This window comes from Melanerpes formicivorus, unplaced genomic scaffold, assembly GCF_026170545.1.
Source record: "Melanerpes formicivorus ecotype bairdi unplaced genomic scaffold, bMelFor1.0.p_v2 SCAF_20, whole genome shotgun sequence".
Lineage (NCBI taxonomy): Eukaryota > Metazoa > Chordata > Aves > Piciformes > Picidae > Melanerpes > Melanerpes formicivorus.
Genome location: NW_027142372.1, coordinates 2931710 through 2954272, shown reverse-complemented (window position 1 = coordinate 2954272; position 22563 = coordinate 2931710). Strand labels below are relative to the sequence as shown.

General features: G+C 35.9%; 1 protein-coding gene across 7 annotated transcripts in view; it reads left to right on the top strand.

The window, feature by feature from the left end:
• The window catches only part of CHD9 (chromodomain helicase DNA binding protein 9), a 90745-nt gene that overhangs the window by 3419 nt on the left and 64763 nt on the right, over positions 1–22563 (top strand). For 6 of the 7 annotated variants that reach the window (XM_068150528.1, XM_068150527.1, XM_068150526.1 and 3 more), the window contains exons 2-4: positions 4456–4531; positions 6160–6246; positions 11785–13387. In XM_068150528.1, coding sequence (XP_068006629.1) covers positions 11951–13387 — 1437 coding nt within the window. In that variant the 5' untranslated portion in view covers positions 4456–4531; positions 6160–6246; positions 11785–11950. Of the gene's footprint in view, positions 1–4455; positions 4532–6159; positions 6247–11784; positions 13388–15551; positions 15829–22563 lie in introns of those variants that run through there. The other variant, XM_068150530.1, reaches the window with a different exon arrangement.

Genomic DNA, 22563 nt, shown 5'->3' with positions numbered 1-22563 from the left:
CTCATCATTATAGCATATGTATCTATCAAACACTGGAATAGTTCAGGTAGGATGGGCAATTATATATTTTCTGGGTCCCAATTCCTTACAGTGCATTTTTTCTATCTTGTAGAAACAAGTGTTCAAATACTGCACCATTGTCTTTCTTTGACATGAAGTTTAGGATGAGGATAAGTTGGATGTGGTGGAGTTGAATGGCATCATCCTATTCACCACTGAATTGCAGTATTGTATATGAACTAAATTGTCAGTAGTATCTGACACTTCTGATCATAGATCATCCACTTTTCTATGTTTAACTGGAATTCGATAGGCCTCAACACTCAGTTTCATTTCTAATTAAACTAGTGGGTACTCTGTATTCTTCCACTGACTCTTCTATATTTGTGCTTTTAATGGTGCCTCAGTTCTATCAAACTATGGAGCTATCAGCTTAATGACCACTTGGAAGTCTCACACTTACTCCGGCTCATGTAGTGTACTCCCATTCTATTCTTTTAGTGCTCTTCCTGTATTTAGGAATTGCTTTAGGACTGCTGAGTCTCTCTGTACACATGAATGGATAATGGAGAAACTGTCTGTGTAGTCAAATATTCAAGAATTGATAGCATTATTGGAAATTTAGGATATGAGTGTAGTACCCTCTCTTCCCTTCAACAAAACAAAACTCTGATGCTAAGAAAGAATTATTTTGCTGATGCAACCACTGGAAAGCTTACAGCTCTTGCACTGGCTGAAGTGTCTTTTATTTTGTCTGTCTGTCCAATTCTTAAATGTGAGAATTATCTGGCCAAAAGTTGGACAGGCTGAACATGCAACTTTAGTATTTACAATAGTGCAGAGAGGAGAGATCATTTCAAAGCAGTATTTTTTTTCCTAAAGAAGGACATGAAGGAAGTATAATATGTTTTCAAATGACCGTGGTTTGGAGTAACTGCAGTGTTGAAAACTTGCCGAAGACCAACTCTAAGTTAAATTTTTTAGAATAATGTTGGTAGTAAAGCTGCAGCTTGACTTCAGAAACATTAGCATCTTAGTACTTTCAAAGCACACATATATATATAAAAAATTATGAAGATGGATACAGAGCTACCTCTGGAAAGACCCTTAACAAGGCTGCTTTTGGCAGCACCTTGGAACTGAGTTAACATTTCAGTTACAAGGGAGGAAGTTGGTTTTTTTTAAAACAACTCAGAATTCATCAGGAGTATAGTGTTATGATTTGCCATCTCTCTTTTAGCAAATGAGTTGAGCTCTTCAACTTCATTGATGCAGATTAACAGAGACACCAAATTATCATTCCTTTAGGTCACCAATGTACATACATATGTCTTTAAGATATGTGTTTTTATTTTAATCTTAACATCAAAAATTTACAGGAAGATGAGAAAATATTATTTTTTTTTAAGGACAAATAGTAATTTTAAGTTTATTCCTTATCTGAGTCATGTTAGAAAATGTAGTAATTGTGCTTATCAAATTATTTCCTTCTGCAGTGCATTCTTGGGTGATCCTTTTGTTGTGCTGCAGGACCAGTATTAAAAAGTTGGCTTGTTCTTGTATCTGGATCATTCAGGAATTCCTCCAAAATTTATTCTTCAACTGAATTTTTAAGAGTAAATGACTTCATTGTATTTGATACTTAACACCCTAATGAAGAAACTTCGAAGCTTCAGAAATACTCCATCTGTATAATGGCATGAAGATCTACCTATTGACATTCCATATGTTAGAAGAAATCTGAGAATCAAGGAGGGTATATTATGCATTCAGCTACCCTGTAGTAAAGCCATTGTGGTTAGTGGCTTATACCAACATAAACAACAGTGCTAGGTGAGACAGTTGGCCTGATTTTGTGTGATACGACATTGCTGGCTTCTATATTTTTGGAAGTACTTTTTGCAAAACTAAAATTCAGCTTCAAAGCCAGATTTTTTGGTAAGTTTGAGATTTGATTCATGGAAACCCTTGAGGAACAGATAGGTATTGTCCTGTTTAACTAGGGAAGGTTTTTGAAAGTCTGCTTTGTCAGACTCTTCTGGCAGAGTATTGATGGTATAGTAGAAATTGTCAGGAATCTCTGTTGTACTTCTTGAGTTGTAACCACTATTAATTGATTTTCAAATTTAAGGAGAGCATATTAAACAAATCACAAACTTCACATGCTTAACATGTGCCTGGGAGGAACTTTTTGGAATCAAAACTTACATATCTAATCTCCTTAGAAACAGGTTTGTAAAAATAACATAAAAATTCTATGTAGTTTATCACTGGAAGATACAGACCTCTTGTTATAGATGAAACTCCTTGTGCCAGCTAATGTAGGATGGAGTGGGAAGTCTGAACCTGTTCATTTCAGTAGAGTACTGTCATGATATCCTAATCTGGTTGTGTCAAGACTTGAAGTTGTGCTCCTTTTTTCACAAGGAAGACTTCAATCTGTCAGTGTCAAGTCTTCACAGCTGTTAGCCTGTACTCATAGATCATGATTCATAGGTATCTGTTAGACATGATCCTTTACATTGTTCTAGTCGGCGCTTCCAGATTATAAATTTGCAGTAGTTCACAAAGATGCTTGTCAGGCTAGAGCATGAGCATTATTGGAAATTAGTATATTATCAGATGCTGTCAAGTCTTCTGCCTCTGATGGTTTGTAATGAAATCTTGGTTTAAGTCACATGTGAAAATGAGAAGGCTTTTTTCTGGTGTGGTTTGGTTTTTTCTTGTTTTGTTGTGGGTTTTTTGTTGGGTTGTGTTGGTTTTTTTTCAATGCAGATGTTTTTCTACATCTTAAAATGGCAATGCAGGTCCTCAGGAATGATACTAGAATTCAGTAACAAATTTTGGCGGTCTAATTTAAGGCGCAATGCTGAAATTTCTGACAAAACTATAGAAAACTCTAGGAAACTTAGGTCAGAAATCTGACCAGCACCAAAAAGATCTTTTTAAACTTAAAATGAAGCTTGTGTAACTGTGTTTCTAGTGACCAGAAGTAAAATGTAAATTGAAGTATGTTACACTGTGTATGTTAACTCTTGACAGCTGAAGGGGGTAAAAAGAGACTTGCCTGTTTTGTACAGATAATGTTATGATTTGTGTGCTAGTCTTTCAAAAAAGTGAGTTTTAGCAGCATGCAAACCTGAAGAACATGGCAAATTTTCTTGTCTGTATTACAAAAATAAGCAGGAACTTACTGAAGTTCTGAAATTTATGACAGTCTTCACAAATACACTCTGGAGAAACAAAATGACAACAGTATTTGAGGAGAACTAGTTACTAGTGTAGCTTCCTTCAGTAGTCCTGTGGCCAAACTCCACAACTTCTTATTTTTACTAAAACTAACTCGGGGTAAACTTTGTTCTTTTCCAGAAGATTCTCCAGACATTTGGTATCTTTCTTGCTTTGTAGCAAATTAACACAGTGTCTTTCACCATATTATAATTGTCCCTGTATTTCAGTTAATGCCCACAAAATCTAACTAACAAAATAGAATGTATGTATATACCTCATCCATTGTAATGCAAAGTCTAGTGGGTTTGTTTAACAAGAGGAAAGGCTAAAACTAAATTGTGAGACTGTATGCTGAAACAGGTGATTCAAATAGATGTTTCATTTTGTTTTGAGGGCAGTAACCTTTGGCAGGGAGGTGAGGAAGGTTGAATGTTTTAAAGGTCTTTGCAAAGACTGAAGACATAAAAGGACACAACTATTTTATTAGGTTGACATGATGTTTTTTTGAAAAAAAGAAACTGGGGTAAAGTGCTTATTCTAAACTAATTGAAATTAGTAGTTTATACACACTGGTGTAACAGGAAATAAAATTACGTGGTTTAGTGTCCAAAATGAGAGAGGTTACTATTATTCAGAAATTTTTAATTAATAATAGTAGTGCTTTAGGATTCCATCAAGAATATAAAGAGATCCATGTGCACTTAGGGAAATGTGTATTTTTCAGTGTTGTATGAAGAAAATGTATTAGTTTGAAAGATAATTTAAAAAAGGGGTTTAGGATAGCTTAATACCTAGCTGGGCATGCTTGTTACAACTTCAGTTCTGGTTCTGTTTAACAAAGTACAAGCTTTCCTGTATATCTTAGTTTTCCAATTCAAGATTTAAAAGCCAGCATTAACACACTTCCAAGGGCGACTTTACAGAATGGTTTTCAAACATATCACACTTAACACATATATATATGTACATACATATTTCCAGGTATGTAATTAAAAATTCACGTGCAGTATAGCTTACTTGAGAATCTATGGAGTTATATCCCATTTTGCTTCTTATGAGAGCATTAAGTTCCTTTTGTGTGGCTTTCTTCTTTGCACTTAGTATCATTATTAGTGATTCTTCTGCTTTCAGCAATATTTCTTATGTTTACATTTAGAATAATGTGTTGTAGATCTGGTGAATGTATATTTCATTCTATCTGTTTTGTTTTCTTCCTCAACATAGGATTTTTCAGACTTTTAAGTACTCCACAGTTGTCTCCATATTGGAAGCTGTTCAAGCAAGTGGACACTTTTAAAGAGTAAGAAACATCTTTTCATTTTCAATTTTGAGGATTCATAAAAAAATCCAGCTGAGGGACAGTGTTTGTATTATATGGTACTTGCAGATGTATTAGCTTTCTTCATTTACTTGATTGCAAGTTTTCAGATTTTTGTTTTTAATGTTGGGTTTTTTCAACTAAAACTGAATTTTCTAATACCTCTTAAAATATTGTAAAACTTTTATGCTGTAACTGTTTAGTCAAGAAAGAACATGTAAATAAACAGAGGTTTAGGAACTAATATAATGAAATGCTGCATTTCAGTTAAATAATTTCCAACTGGATTCTAATTTCTGGATTTGAGGAGGACTTTTGCATCGTAGGAGTTTCAGTGTAGAAAAAAGTAGAGAACACCTAGAAGTTTTCTGGCTCTTCTGATACAAAATTCACATCACTTCTCATAGACGGCAAACAAAGATGGAAGTACTTTAGCAAGCTTCACCTAAATATTTTGTGTTCATTTTTATTGTTTAAAAGTTCTAGAAAAAAAATACCTGTATGCTACTTAAATGTCCTTGTCAATGCAGAGCAGAGACAGTTCAGCAACCCTGGAGTGAGTCTTGAGGTTACTGAATAATAATGGGGGAATAAGTGTAATAATTTATGTACCCAATTAGTACAGAATAAAATTTTTTGCAGGAACATTGCAATTTTTTGAGAGCAGTGATCAACAGTTTATATCTCTGACATATGCTGCAACGTTGTCTGAAAGATGTATGGAGAGGAAATAACCTTTCTGTTAAAATCTGTTTCTTAATGCAGCGATATATGCTATCTTCTAATAGAGATTAAAGATTGAGGTGTTTGAATAGTCTTGCCAAGGTGTTTTAAGTGTTTGTAACCAAGGATCTATTTAGGGAGAGGCAAATCTGTTTTTATTGGAGTTCGAGTATGTCCCGTGCCTTGGAGAAAGTCATGAAATCATTGTGGGTTTGAAAGGGTAGCATTGTTTATGGAAAAGCACACTGGTGCAGAGTGTAAGTTCATATACTAACTTTTTGTCTGTGTTTTAATCATAAAGTTAGAGGATGTTCCTGTTTTCTTTGAGGCTTTTACACACAAAACCCTCTGTTTTCACCCCATGCATAATTTCCCTTAGACTGTGTAAGATCTTTAAGCCTCTTTCAAAGAGAACCTCTTGCAGTTGATGTCAAGGAATGGAGTAGGATAAAACTGTCATGCAAGTATGCTCTCCTAGAAAGGCAGTGTCAATTCTTATTTGCAAGTTCATCTGTCATTATGATGCCATAGCATACTGTTGCTGAAAGGTAATGTGTGCAGGGCTTTTTGCATTGACAGGTTTAAAACCAAACCTACAAACTTTTTTTTTAACTTTTTTGTATCTTAAAGTTGCCCTGAAGCTGTTAATATTGTGGCACAGAATTCTACTTTTCAACCATAGAGATTTATAGAGTAGGATTGTTTTTCAGCAGTCCTACAAGGGGAGCGCTGTGCATGGCTATTTCAGACATTTGTAAAATCATGGCTACTCTTGTGTAAAAATTTTGATGTTCTTGTTTTATGGTATCTATTAAAGTTTTTAGTTTAACTTCAGGAGTATACATTCAAATGCAGTACTTCAGTTGTTCACCTTGCTTCATTTTCAGGTCTAATGATGAGGTATCCATCTGGATTTAAAGTACATCTCCGAGCTTCTTAATTCTTCTTTCAAGAGATGTGTTCTGTATTCATGGGTAAGGATACTTTCTTGTCTTACCTTGGGAAATTTCCTGTAATATCTTGTAACCAGGTTTTAATTTAGAAGATTTCAGCAACTTTTATGTCTTTATAAGTTAATCAAGATAGTTTTAGAGTACAAGACTCTTCAGGTGCCTGTGCTAGCTCTTAATTTTGCCTTAAGCTAATGATTAAACTTTGGCATTTATGTACCTAAGTTTAAATGCTCTAAATTACTCAAACTCTTAATATTACAAATAAGCAGCATGGTGGTATATACATAAGTAATTCAGAAAGTGGTCTGTGCTTTGAGATTGCTTTTCTGGTATTTCCCAAAGTTCTACATCCTCTAATTGTCACCACACCATACATATTTTGAGTTTGGAGTTTTGGGAAGAAAGGTGCTCAGTCCTAGGAAGTAACTAAAGGAAAGGATCTGAATTGTGTGCAATTAAAAAATCCACTTTTTTCCGGTGATAGAAACCATATTTCTGCTGAAGAAATGTTGTGGTATTATGTAACTACACTTCAAAACAGCAGAACCAAAACAGCCACAAAAATATTACTAGAAAGTGTGCATTTTCCTAAATGCTACTAGTATTTTTAATTGTAGAGCTCTAAATAAAACAGCTAAGATAACTTCATACAAAACTTGTTATAATATGTTCTCTCCATGTATTAATCACTGTTTGCTGAAATACTGGTTTGGGATTTGATAAATTTATCTCAAATTAAAAATCAATGTTAAAATTAACCTCTTGAGGTATAGTAAAGTAGCCCAAACATATGCTGTGGGACTTTGTGATATTCTGCTGTTTTATTCAGAGTTCTGTGCTATACGTTCTCTTTGGTGTGGTTTTGCTCTGTCCAGCAAAACTGATCTCAGTAACGATGCTGTCCTATTGACAGTAAACAGCTATTAGAATGGCAGACATTTGTCTGGAGTTGCATTGGAAGATGGATTTTTCTTTCCAAGTGAAATGTCATTTGTCATGGTGGACTTAACTTTTATGAATGACCATAACCATTAAGAGTTAGTGAATATTTTTCCCCCCCCCCTCCCCCATCAATCTTCAATTTATGTTTCTCTGAGGCTATCTCTGAGAAAGGAGAAGAGATGGTAAAAGGGAGTTTGTCTGGGAGGTAGAGGTGGAGGAAAACAGTTACATGAGTTGGTTGATGCAAGTGGAGCCAGCATAGGTATGAAAATGGACTACTCTGAATGACATGCGCACACACAAGCCAGTTTGTATTGGGTTTATGGTCTTACTCAGAGTTGGAGCTGTAGCTATGGACTGGAACATAGTCCACAGAATTTAGTTTAAGACCATGAGTTTTTATGCCTTTATCTTCCTAATCTTCAAATCAAAGTGCAAGGCACTTGAGCTATCTTTTGAGTATTTAGCATGACATCTGTGAACTCCATATCAGAATAGAATTCTCAATGAAACTGTGATATTGAGGGTATGATTTTACTAAAGGGATGATGGCTCATTGCTCAAAATAATTTTAAATACATACCAATGAAAAGCAATTTTAAAATGAGTGCATGTTTATATGTATAATTGGATGTGCATTTCTTCAATGAAATACAAACTACCAAACAATTTTCCCCCCTCTAATTCTAGTGATACCAATAAAAGAAAATGCATCTTTTCAATCCATATTTAGATACAGATACCATAGAATCATAGAATGGTTTGGGTTAGAAGAGACCTTAGAGATCATCTTGTTCCATCTCCCCTGTCATGGCACTCTTGTAAAAGACTTTTCTTTCTGTTAGAGAATAAAGAAGTTCATCTCTATTAAATGTCTAAATGTTCTTCTTTAATGTTCTGTGTTTCTTGGATTTTGAGGAAATTGTGCAGCTTCTCTATGCATTTTAAATTTAGCATGTACATTGATCTTTAAATCTATAATGGAATATCATTTATATTGATACATCAGTGGAAAGTGACTTCTGTATTTAATTTACTGCAGCTTTTTGAGCTAAGCTAAAGCTTTCATTTATAATTAAATCTGACAAATAATGACAGTATAATTGTCTTTTATTTTCAATACTGGGGGCGGGAATGTAACATAGAAATAATCAAATTTTTTGAGTATGTGTTGTTTTAACACACTGTGTTGTCTACCTCTTTTAACACAGTCTTCCTTCTGCTACTAGATAGGCAAGTCTTAAAAAGTCCAAACCTGTCACATGGTCATGTGCTACCTAGAACTTAGCAAATACAGTAATTTTTTTCAGTCTATTTGGCGAATCATTTGTTGGGAAGCAAGTTTGTTGTGCCTGGTTGCACTGGTTTCCTAAAATGAAACAAACAAAAACCCCTGAACTAAACCCCCTCGTGTTTCAAGCATATAATGTAGAAGTCTTCCCTAGTTACAGCTACATTTATGCATTTTTGGACCTTCAACTGTAGTAAGTGAAATTTGAAATATATCGCAGTATCACCAAGGTTGGAAGAGACCTCAAAGATCAAGTCCAACCTGTCACCACAGACCTCATGACTAAACCATGACACCAAGTGCCACGTCCAGTCCCCTCTTGAACATCTCCAGGGATGGTGACTCCACCAACTCCCTGGGCACCCCATTCTAATGACAAATGACTCTCTCCATGAAGAACTTTCTCCTTACCTCAAGCCTAAATTTCCCCTGGCACAGCTTGAGACTGTCCCCTTGTTCTGGTGCTGGTTGCTAGAGAGACCAACCCCTTCCTGGCTACAATGACTTTTCAGGTAGTTGTAGAGAGCAATGAGGTCACCCCTTAGCCTCCTCTTCCTAAGGTTTAAATTACAGTATAGCATGTGAGAGGTTCTCTTGCAGATGAAGAGGGACAACAATAGTGCATTGACTTATATTCTGTTTGTATTTAAAAAGATCGCTTTAGACCGTATGGAATACAACATTGTTTGGTTTTTAAATGAAAAATGTGTTATGCAGAAATCAGTATTTTCTTTCATTCACTTGGACTTGTAAGATCTATTTTAATACCATTTCTCCTGTTCTGGTACTTGGGTTTAAATCTTTCATTTTAAATCCATATTTTTAAGAATTAGTAGATTAAAAAGTGTGTAGATGCTCTGTTCAATGAATAGGGACCAAAGGGAAAAAAACCAAAACCAACAACCAAACAAAAACCCACAAGACCCCCCACAAAGCAAAAGCAAACAAATGAGGGGAAAAACAAACCAAACAAAAAAACCCAAACCAAAACAAAAATTCCCATAACAAACTGACACCAAAACAAACAAAAAACTCCCAAAGAAAACAATAAAACAAAGCAAGAGCTGGGAGAATTTTCTGTTCTAAGTATGTCTGCAGAATAACTTAATGCTTCTATGTTACTTCTATGTTTGTTTGAGACATGAAATGACACAGATGCAAGTCTGAAACAAAATACTGTTCATATTTTAGATGCTTTAGCATATCTAAGGATTGCAAACCTTGGAATATGTTTCAGTTTAACTTGGTAGACAGTGTTGATATTACCTGGTAATAAATTTTAGAAAGCTTCATGTTGGGCAGGAGTTTGGTTTGGTTTTGTTGTGTGTTTTTTTTCTTTTGTCAGTGTTGTTTCTAAAATAGTGAGTCCAGTGTATGATTTTGTTACATAGCTGTCAGATAGTAGTTTGCCCTACAGTAGTAATAGAATTAGTCTCTGTGGCTTAGTTCTCTCTACATAAAATCTGCTTGTTTGGTACAAGCTTTAGAGTTTAAAATATAACAGGAGAAAGTAAATACTGTTGAGAAACATTGTTGGATGCCTCTGGGTTCTATTATGTTTAAAGAAGAAAGCAGTATCTGCTGTGGAAAATTCAAAGTTTACTGCATGTCCTATAGTTAGTAAATAACCTTGAAGTAATTCTAGCTGATAGGGGGCACTAACTTGATAAAAAGTACGATTGCAGTGCTTCAGTTGCCTTATGAGGTTGTACTTCTATTATGATGCTCATTTATTAAGATTGATTGAAGCAGTTCATAAAGCATTGATGTCGTGAAATGAACTTGCTCTCTTTGAGTAAAGATTAATATTAATAAGTATACAATAATGGTAGAGAATTTACTCCTAAAAAATACTGAACTTAGTTTTTAAAAGAAATGTAACTTTGTCACAGATACTCAATGTAAAGGGGCACAAAGATGCATCATCTGGAATCCAACGCTAATTTGCTATGCTAAGATGTCATCTTCCTAAACTTCTGTCATATTTAGAGCTTGCTTGTACCTCTGTACTCATAGTAATTTACACTCATACCAATCCATGCTTGATAGGTGTCACTAATTGGTCCCTTTCAGTGTGACAGAGGATTTATTTGTCCATCTGACCAGAGTTTTCAAATATGTTAATGAAGTTAGGTTAGGTTTTATTCTGACTATAGTCACAGCACTTTGAGTGGAATAGGAGTATAAGTAGGACAGGTTTTCATCAGCCTGTCTCAAGACTGCTTTGTACCGTATAGGTCCACCATGAATCGTGTGTGTCAGAACATTGCAGATTTTCAGGGTGTCCAGTTGTGGAAGAATCTTATGCTAATTCATAAGAGAATTCATTAATGAAGAATTGCAATTTTAATGGAGAAAGAGAGCATCAAGGTGACCTATAGTAGGAGGGTCAGGAATTAAAACTGGGGCTGTTCTCTCCCTTTTTTCTTTATAGCAATAAGATATATGCATAGATGGGATAAAGGAATTATTATTCCATGAAAATGCTCATTTAGAGTGATTGCTCCTCTATTCTGGAGGTTTACTAGTTATCTGAAGAGATAATTTACCACAGACATGCAATTTCATTCATTTCTCATTCTGTTTGAGTGTATTACAAATGTGCAAGTTCTTAGTCTAAAGTGAAACCAGCCTTTTCAGCTCCTCTAGCTTAAAAGCTAAGTCATTGGTGATCATTCAGTGATGCTAAAAATAAATTAAAAGCAAAACCATAACCAGTTTGTTTCCAAACTAGGTAAGTGTGTAAACTATGTTGAGCCAAAGGTAGTTCTTTTCCTGTGCTTATCTTTGACTGTGTTCATCCACTTGTCTTTACTATAAGTAAGAGTTCTATTATGTCTTTAATTGAAAAAAAAATACAGTTTTTCAGTCTTTGTTAATGCAACTGAAATAGAAGAGACAGTACTCCAGCTTTTCCTACTGTAGTTAAGGTAGCTTTGTTGTTAAATGTAGTTTATAACCTCTCAAGCCTTCTTTCAACATACAGAACGTTTGTGTGCATTTTCTATGTTACATGATTTCTTTCTATAAACAAATTTTAATTCTGCACTACTAAAATCCACAATTCTATAACAATTTAGTAGCTTCAGTGCAAATGGCAAAGGAGATTCTAAAGTTGTGCATAGATAATAGGGTACACTGAAAAAATCAAATAGTACTTGAATTACATAAGGCACAAACCCAATAAATGTTGCACAAGGCATTGATGACAAGCAAAAATGACTTAGTTTGAACAAAATACCAAAAATCTGCAAAAGTGTTGGGGAGGGGAAGGAGTGATGAGGAGAGTCATGAAAGTGATATATTTTTTTTTTCCTTTCCCATAGGATGCTTTAACACTTTAAGACGAATGTTTCATTAGAAGCAGTAATGGATGTTGGCATGCCTTGGATAAGATGGTGACTGCTGGATGTCGTTTTTTTCTGTTCACTGCAGAGAGCCAAAATTGACTCCATTTGGAGTTGAGAGAAAAAGCAGTACAGACTTAGCAAGATGACTGATCCTATGATGGATTTTTTTGATGATGCCAATCTTTTTAGTGAGACCTTAGAAGGTTTGTCAGATGATGCCTTTGTTCAATCTGGACCTGTTTCACTTGTTGATGAATTGAATTTGGGTGCAGAATTTGAACCTTTGCACATAGACTCACTGAACCATGTGCAAGATGCTCAAAATCAGCAAAAGATGAGTGAGTTTGATCAGCTGAATCAGTATGATACACTGAAACTTCACTCAGTAAATCAGTCTTTTAATAGCTCAGCTGACAACGTCTTGTCCCCACACTCTCAATTCAATTGCTCACCAGTTCATCCGCAAAACCAGTCTAATGGAATGTTTCCAGATGTGGCTGATGGTAGTCCTATGTGGGGTCATCAAACTGCCACAACTGTTACAAATCAAAATGGGTCCCCCTTTCACCAAGGACATTCTCAGTCTATGCAGCAAAACAAAAGCTTTGTAGCACACCATGACTTTGCCTTATTTCAGGCTAATGAACCGCAGCATCAGTGTGCCTCGCTACGGTCACAACAAAGCAGAAGCAACACAGGGCAAGATGCTCTGAGTCAGCCAAAAGACTTCATGGAAGTTAATGTATCTACTTCTCTCAGAGTCAGTGTTAACCACCCACCTTCAGTTTCTAATCCATCAACTTCACAGCAGCCTCTGTCTGTTCAACAGTTTTCTCAAACTGCAAGTGCTTCAATACATTTTTGTGGGAATCAAGAAGGAAATTTTGATGGACAGTCTCCAACTATTACTCCATGTTCTGTCAATAATAGCCAACAATTTTCATCTCCTTATCCTTACTCTAATAACCACATTTCTCCTACCAGCCTTCTTCAGTCTACAACAGCTCTTTCTACTAGCCAGCAGACACACTCTATCTCTGACTTCACTGGAAGTGATGCCTTTACATCTCAAACAGGGACCAAGCAAGAAACAGCTGAGCACATGTTGAATCCTAATACACCTTTGAATTCAAATAGTTTTCAAATGTTGCATTCTGCACATCCTCAGGGCAACTTTAGTAGTTCAAAACTCTCTCCTGTGAATATTAATTTTCCAGCTTCTACTGGTTCCACTTCTCAGATAAGCCATTTCACTGACCCTATTGAAAGCAACGGTTTTACGTCTTTAGATGAGAACTTACTTCATCAAGTTGAGAGTCACAATGAACCGTTTACAGGACTTGACCCAGATGACCTTCTTCAGGAAGACCTCCTGCCACAGTTTGATGATTCTGCATTTGTTCAGGATAGCACAAGCCATGTTTTAGAGCACGATCTAGAACATCATATAACCCCACAGCAAGTAACACAGTCATCTGATCTTGTTCGGGCACAGTCTCAAAGTCAGATCCATCCCTGGCATTCGTCAGTTTCTAATCAGCGTATGCAAGATAGAAGTCGTGCAACCTCACAGGGACAGGTATGTAGAGATTTGAGGGGTGGAGCTTTGAACTGTTTTATTTTGGTTGATGTGCTGAAATGAATGATGATGTTTGGTCCTTGTGCTGAAACACGGTAACTTAAGTCTCTGAGGTATTGTTATTTGACCCTGAAGAAGTCTACATCACAGCTAGTTGAGGGAAAAATCCTAAATATGTTGATACAGACTTTGCCTTTTACTGTTTTTGTTACTATTGCAGAAAACAAGATTTGTATGAAATATTTATTCAGAGAAAAAGATGCCTGTCCTTCTGCTGCTTATATTTCCTAAGTACAGCAGAGAAAATTTGTTGGTTTATGATTTTGGTGCAAATATAATGGCTTAATTGTCTTTTAAAGTACTTGTAGCAACATTTGTTAGTGCTTTACTAAGGCTTGTGTGGCTGCAAGAATTCTGCTGGTTTTATTGTTACTTGAGTCCTTTGCTTGGTGTCTTTGTGTTCATGCTCATTGGCTAAAAAAACAAACTCTGTTGTTGCTTTTGATGCAATTAGTAATAATAGAGAATATGTGAAGGCCTGTTCCTGATTTTGTTACTTTGGGCACCATCAAAACACTACAGTTATTTTAGTGTCACATGCATATCTGCTGCAAGGATTAAAGCCCTCTCATGAAGGACAAGGTATCACAAAAATTATATTGTACTTTTCTACTTTTGTATAAGAGAAGTGAACTTTCCAGGCAGCATTTTTTCAGTTTATTTGAGATCAATTGAAGTTGCATGAGCACTGAAGAGTTCAGAAAGACAATTCTTCAGTCCTTCAGCCTGTGTCTTATATGTGTTTTCTCATAACATACCTGATGTAGTAAATCTTCAAATAGTTTTGAGTACTAATTCCACTTCTTTATGTAACCTTTATCTTAATATCTATCATCATCTTTTTTTAATAGGAATTACATAAGTGTCAATACATGGAAATATAGACTAGTCCTTCTGGATTGCTTTGGTCTCTTAAAAAGAGTAGCCAAGCTTTTCAAAAGCAAACAAAATAGGGCAAGTAAAGTTGTTTTTTCACATTGCAACCAGCAAAATCATGGTTTTATTACATCTACTAGAAACTTCAGCGTACCTGAGAGCCTTGCAGATTTTCTAGCTCAAAAAATTGCTAAGTCAAAAATGAATAGATCTTGAAAATGGAAGAGCCTTATTAACCAAAGCCACAAATTATTGTTCTCACACCTTTTAAAATTTACCAATCTTTAAAGCTATTACTGCAGTTTTGGAAGGCTGGTTCAGTGACTTTCCTTATTAAGGGGTGGTATCAGTGACTGCATTACCTGTAAGTTAATAACTTCATGTTATCACAGTTTGCCTCATCTTCATAGCTTCCAGCATGAATTTGATTTGCCAGGAATGACTGAAGCCTCTGCAGTTGGATGGTTAGACAGAAGGAGCTGTAGCTTCTCTATGACAAATGGACTGACTTGTTCAGCTGCCATTGCTGGTTTCCTAGGGTTTCCAAAATCGTGCTTGGAATCCATGTACATGTGAACAGCAAAAGTAGGCACTTTTATTTTAAACTCCTGTTTTAGATACTAGTAGGAATTTAGCTTGTGTTTGATAAAGGAGAGGGAATATAGATGTTGCAATTTTCAGTCTGTGAATTTCAAAATAGGCAACTCTGGCGTCAAACATAAACATGCAGACAGGTTAAAAAAGATACTAATAACTGTATCCTTGCTAGCAATATTTTCTACCTCAGAACAGAGAGTGGTGTCTTACTGTAAATTACTGGCCAGGAAAGGAACTTGATTGCTTGCTCTTAATTCTACTTAGTTTGCAGGATGCAGGCCTATAAAGGAAGCAACATAACACTTCTTTTTCCCCCTTTTATTTTGTCATTAATGTAGAGAGAAGTGATTCAGACATTTAATCTTTGGTCCTGGTTCAGTAGATTGCTTCACCATTACAATTTCTGCTTATGTTCATGGAGCATGTTACTGTCAGTTCCTACTAGTGAAACTTCTTCTGTCAGATTGTGGTATAGTGTAAATAAAACATGTATACAGCGGCCCATTGGAGACAGGCTTGATTAACTAAATAATGCAGTGAATGCTGGTTTTGGTGAATATTCTGTATTTTTTTAGGTTGGCGAGGGGGAAGAATTGGGCACAGCTGAAGTAGCTACTAGTGCCAGCTGCCTCTGTAACCTGAAGGCACACGGTAGCTACTAGTGAAACATGTTGCTGTTTCTGACAGTGTGTACAATACTGCAGAGGGAGCCAGTGCCATGTTCCCTTGCCTGGAAGTGGAGCAGCAGAAGTTGTGAACAGTAGTGTTGACGGCTGTTGGTCTCCCAGGGGTATGCTTGGGGTGAAGGGTGAAGAGGAAGTGGATTTCGGGAAAAGGGGGGTGGCAAGAAATCCAGGGATTAGTATCGTTTGTGAAGAGCATGTGAGATGCAGGCCAGGCGGCAAAAAGTAGGTCTAAGAGAAATTTCTGGTGCTGTGACTTCTCTGTTGCATACATCAGCCTTTTAGGACTTTGATCTTGGCAACGTCACTATTAGAGCTTTGTGTTGTAATTAGGAATAGAGATTAGAGCTTTGTGTTGTAATTAGGAATAGAGGGGAAGTTCTGAGAAATCTGGAGAGTGCTTAAGGTTTTGGGGGTTTGGTTTTGGTTTTTATTGTGGTGTGGGAACAGCAACTTTAACTTTTTCTAATGTTTTATGCTTTTTGTTTACTGTTTTTTTTCCCCCTGGGACTTTGAAATGAGAGAAACAGAAAACAGCTGTAAAAGTCCTTATTTTGTTGTTTATTATTTCAGGGTATGCAATAAATTGTATAAATTGAATTCTGAACTTGAATTCATCTAATTGAACATGTTTAATGTTTCTTTTAGAAACTGGTTGTGAAGTGGTACTCTCAGACTATTGTGGGAATGTATAGATGTGGGAATGACAGAGAAGAACTATGTAGAAGCCTTCTTAAATCAGAGGTATATGTAATATGAATAGTAGCAGAAAGGTGTGGCAGTTACTGAGTCTGAGAACTGTTGCAGATCTCTCTTTTGTCCAGTTACAGTTCTAAGAAGGATCTTGGTTCTAACTCTCACTTCTGTACTTTGGCCACTCTGTAGAATTTAAAGTTCAAGGTAAGGTAAGTACGTTCTGCTTGAGCCTTTTACAAATGTGTGGTTTAACCAGAGAGGAAGAAGGTGGGTTGAGGGATGGGGAGGGAATATTGATTATACTGAAACGGATTGTCTTTAGGCTGGGAGTTAGGTAGGAAGGAATTTTGATAACTGTCATACATAATGGTTAAGAGAAAATGTTTATGGGTTTAGAGGATCATGGTTTGTAATGGCTTTTGCACACTTCAAAAAAAACAGTTGTTAGTGTATGTATTTACACTAGTTTTAGTTTGGTAATGATTGAGACTTTTTCCAGAAAGGAAAGGGTTTTGGTTTATGAAATAACAAATTGTAGCTATTGGAATGGACTCAACATTAGTCAACCAAAGACCTCTAACTGTAGTTAGACTGAGTTTATTTAAAATTAAGAAAGAACATTAAATTCTTGTTTCCTTATTCAAAGGCAAGCATAGTCATCACATTTTTACTTGTACAGCTATTCTTTTGATAGAAAATAATTTAAAAATTAGTACAATCTCTTCAGTGTAATAATGCTGCAGAATTAAAAACAATCTAGGGTGTCTTATGCTGCCATTACACTTCATATGCCTGCTGTAATTAGATTATAATGGTAAATAAATTGTGCCTCTTAATTTTACATCATGCATTTTTCATCAGAGTTAGTGAACAGAAAGTGGAGAGAATTCATGTAGTCTCAGCTTTGAGCAATAGAACACTTCTGATCTTTGTAACTCCACTTAAAACAGTTCTGAATTTGCTGAAGATAAGCAATCTATTTGCTTTTCATAAAGGTGAAAAAAAGGTGACAAAAATACAGGCTTCAACATTCAGTTCTGCATGTTTAGAAGAAAAAGGAAGTTGGAAAGACAATCTGAAGTCTAAACTGCCCTAAGACAAGTTAAGAGCCATGTCACTGTATGTTATTCTGTAATAAGTTCTTTAATTTCTTCTGGCTACATACACAAAAGCAGAATAATTGAGATTAAACTGGAAAATAAAATTCCATTCATCATCTTTTAAGTGCTATAGGACAAGGTGGTAGTCCTAGTACTTTAGTAAGCTGAATCTGTTTTTTTTTCCTTCTGTTACTAAAAGTTTGGGACATAACTTGGTAATTCAATATATTCATGAATTCCAGTATCTCACATCTGAGTTTTTGGCAAAATCTGACTTGGAACATGCAAGTGCTTTTATGCTTGCAAGCAGAAGCTTTCTGACCACTTGTTTTGTAGCAGCAGATGACACTGTGTATTTATGGAGAAAATTTGTCTTGCCCTCGTAGAAAATTTAGAAAAGGAAACCTGAGCATTGTGAGCAAGTGGTTGGTTGGTGTTGTACCCTGGGACATGTGTATCTGTAGCCTGGAGAAGAGGAGGCTCAGGGGAGACCTTACTGCTGTCTACAGCTACCATAAGGGAGGTTGTAGCTTGGAGGGGGTTGGTCTCTTCTCCCAGACAACCAGCACCAGAACAAGAGGACACAGTCTCCAACTGTGCCAGGGGAAGTTTAGGCTCAAGGTGAGGAGAAAGGTCTTCACAGAGAGAGTTTTTAGCCATTGGAATGAGCTGCCCAGGGAGGTGGTAGAGTCACCATCCCTGGAGGTGTTCAAGAGGGGATTGGAAGTGGCACTTGGTGCCATGGTTTAGTAGTCTTGAGGTCTGTGGTGACAGGTTGGACTCGGTGATCTTTAAGGTCTTTTCCAACCTTATAGATTCTATGATCTATCAGAATGACATAACCTTGTATGTAAGTGCATTGACAGAGATGAACTTAAGTTTCACGTGGTCGAAATGCAGGCTTATGGGCTGCTGAGATGCGTGCCCTGAAGGTCTTTCTTCACCTCTGTGTTAGCATATACCTCCTTTTTATATCGGCTTCAACTTGATTGTAAACAAGAGTCCCTTGTGTCATTCCACTTGTAAACCTAACACTGGCAGTTGTTGCTGTTCTACTCATATATGAAATCTTACGTTGTAAAAGTTTTATGAGAGAAACATATAGTAAGCAGTGATGTGTTTGTTTTCTTGGCTAGTTATGTAAGCTGCCACAAGCCAATTACTTGATGGATGCAGTTATGGAAGATATGTAAAAGTCAAGGATGTGATATTTGTCAAAGTGTATTTCTTACATTCCATATAGTTTAATTTTAAGTGAGCCTGTAAGAAATATTTTAAGTAACAAATTGATCACACTATATAAAATCCTGGTAGAAGACACTGGCTCTTTTTTATAGAAAGTTTGTAAGTTACAGCTCCTGAGCTTTGTTACAAGATTGTGGAGTTATGATGCTGTTTTACACATCTGTGTATAGCTTGTGAAGTAGTGGATGGCAGTGTCCAGTAGCACTGAGGATAATGAAATACAACATCTTGAAATTTATCCTACTTTGCATCATTTGAGAACTGAAATCTAGACATCTGTTCCAGTAAGCCTTTCTGTCTGGGAACAGGGCATTAAAATTCATGTGTTGTAATCTTGAAATGTAAAAAAACACACCCCTCAAAAAAACAACCTTCAAACCAAGCCCCTTGTTATTTATTCTAAAATGCTTAATAGTTCTGGTATAGCTCCCATTAAGCATATCCACTGTATTTGTATTGTCATTGCACCTTTATGATTCATTTTGTGGGTGACATCATCCTATTACTAAACGTAAATCTTTGTCAACTTTCCTTGTAAACACATCTAGGAGTTGTACGCTCTGGATTTAGGTGTCTGTTCTTGAACAATTTTCACCTTCCATGTAGGAGCTTGGTATGCTCTCTGCCACAGTGAGGCAGCAGAATTCAGTTGTCATGTCCAGCATCTAATAGGTTTATGATGTATACACAAGTAATGAAAGTAATTCCTGCACTGTTATCACCTTTGCACTGGATTTCACAGTGTTTTTGCTTGCTTTCTACTGTTTTCAGAAAGGTCTGCACAAATTGGTGGGAGCAAAGTGGTAAAGCTGTGTCATATGTAGAGAGTTAATTATGAGTAGGGCAACATAGACCTGAGTCTGGGAAGTGCAGTTCCTGGAATGAGCCACGTCTTTTAAACTACTACAACTGTATAATATGTTTTCATTACTAATCTGTGGCTTTTTGCTGATAATGCATTAATCATTGAAGATAGCTATATTTTGTTAAATTTATTTATAGTCGAATGTGTATGGAGCATTTCCTGTTGTATGTGTTTTAGTTTTAGATAAGCATTTTAAGCATTTCTTTTCATAAAGAAAAATTGCATAGATTGGGGAAAGGAAGTACATGTTCGTGGGATTAGCTTGTAACACATTTATGGATGAGAACTACAGTTTTTAATTTCTCCATTTCTCATTAGTTTCATAGCCGTTTTCAAGATAGAGTTGTACAGTAAGCCAATGACAAAAAGCTGCTGGACTTTCAGGAGCAGAAAACATGCCAGAGTATCTGCTTTACTGTTTTGAAGGCCTTAGGAGTTTGCTAATAATTGCAGTCTCTGTTGGTTAGAGTTAAATTTGTTAATCATTATCCTTTTTTTTTTTTTTTAATTGGTTTTGCTATCACTAATGCTTTTCTTAAGTCTCTCTCAGTCTTTGTCACTGTCAAATATTATAGTGTCCAGGTTTTTTTATGTATGTTTCCTCTTAAAATGAAGTACTTGCTGTTGTAATGATTGTGATAATTTAAGAGTGTAATTTTTCCTGAGATAATTACACACTCATTAAATTATTGCAGTAATTGTCTTTAAAATGTGCCAAAAGAGAGGCATTTTTGTAAAAAGTAGTCAACAGATGGCAAGCAGAGGAAGGAAGATTGTGGCTGGGTCAATTTACAGGACTAATTCTACAGATATCAAGTCCACAAAAATAAATAGATGCTATTTTTAATCATATTGCAGATTCTAATTGAATAATCTAAACTATTTGCAAGCAGATGTCAACACTGAAGAACTATAAAGCAATTCAATAATGTGAAAGTGCTGATGAAGTTGTGCAAGCTTAGTGTCTGGAAGACAGTAGGAAGATGATGACCCATACAGACAGTGACTGTTAAAGCTGTAGTTCAGTTTAAGCCTAAACTATAATTAAATTAAGGAGGGAAAAAAGCTCCTTTTCTTTCACTTTGAAATGTATTAATGCAACTGTTTGTGCTACGGACTGAACTGGGAAACTTTTTTACTTTTTGTTGCTGTGGAGGGTGACGTTCAGGAATACAACTTTGTGACTTAGCTCTCCTTCTTAGCTGCACAGAGTTGTGTACTTTAGCGGTGGGGAAAGGAAAGGAGTGGGAAGCACAATTTTCTGCATTAGAGGCAAAACAATTGTAGATGGAACCACAGCTTCAAATGCAGAGAGAGCACAAGTGGGTTCTTTGTGGGACATTGACATCAGTAACCACTGATCTTTGTCTAATGCTGTTATCTAAACTCTGAATTTTCAAGTGGCTTTAAACATGTCATTGCCTCTAAAATTTCCAAAACAGTGCTTCATCTTCAGATATTTTGTAGAAAATCAACACTTTATAAAATATTTGCAAAGTGCTACGACTGAAGGAGAAGCAAAACTTGGAAAGATGTTAACCAATAGTATTAAAGAAATCTGAAGTACATTTGGAGTTGATGTGGCTTTAGTCCAAATGTCTGCTATGTGTGCTCAGGTTTTACAATTCCTTTTAGCTGTTATGTTAAAATTAAATATATGGAGAGATCAAAATAATTTCTAGCATTTTGTCCAACTTTGTCTCCTACATCTGGAGAGGCATTGTTTTCTTTTGTTCATTGTTGGGTTAAAAGATTTGCACAAGTTTCTGGTTGTGAGATAGTGTCTGTCTTCAGTTGTTAAGTGGATAGAATTTGGGAACACCTGAGGCTAAAAGTGAGTGGATTTCTAGAATGATGAGCTGAGAATTCTTCTGTTGATTTGAGTAAGTTAGATAAATGAATCTAGGAATGTGGCTTTAGGGGAGAAGTAGTTGACAAGTCTTATATTTTTGAAGGTGTGTAATTCATAGCAGAGATTGGTTAATTATTTTATTTTTCCCCCCTTTCAAAATGTGTGGCAGTTTTTTTCTTTTTTGAGGGTTATTTGGCTCATATTTGTACTTGGGTTTTTTGCTGCCTTGAAGTCTGACTGTGAAGGCTAGCATTTTAATTGATATATCTTAGGAAATATTTTCCATACTGCCTGGTCAGGAGTTAGTCTGCATTTGAAAGTAATTTCAGTGTTAATATAGTATATCCTGTATGTGGTCATAATACTATTCAATAGCATATTGAATTGCAAACCAGAACTAGTTTCATAGATTGATGGAAAGCCTCTTTTAAAAGATATTCATGACTTAACAATTTAGTTTTAGTTTATATGTTGGAAAGAAAAGGGAAGTTTGCCTTAGCATTAAAGAAGACATTACAAATATTTTGGTTCTGAGCATTTTGTTTCTTTACTTATTGTTTGAAAGACTGAACGAGTTCTGACAGGTTTTAAAAACACCTTACAAGTAATTTAAAAAACAATTGTTTTATTGTGCTGTATTTTTCAGAGTGCCACACATAAAGAAGGAAGACTCTTTGATAGCGTTTTAAGGAATCTTACTAGAAAAACACAGCTTTTTGTGGTTTTGACTTGCAATGTGCTGTTGGCTTAAAGTACTTGTTTTTATACTTAGGAAGAATAAGAAAGAATTAGGAGATGTAGTGCACTTGAATTGTTTTTCTACTGTGCTAAAATCTGTCACAGCTGCTCATGAGGTCTAGCTGGATACGGCTCAGCTTGATGTGCAAACTTCATCATAGCAGGATCTTTGGGTTTTGCCAGTCTTAAAAGCAGCAGACAGCTGTTACAGAATACAAGGCAGGTAGATTAATATAAGGAACCTATAAGTGACAAAATCAGGCACGTGTCTTACTGTCTTTGAGGTTAGTAGGAGCAGTTTAGAAAAAAGAATACTTTGGGTGAATCTGTTTTGATGTCTGTGTTGTAGCTCCTATTTATGTTGTACTGTGGAGGAGTCTTTGATGCTCAATCATGTAGAGGTCAAAACACCACCAATTTTGTCTGATGAACTGTAGGTGCTACATAAGAGGCATGTTTTATGC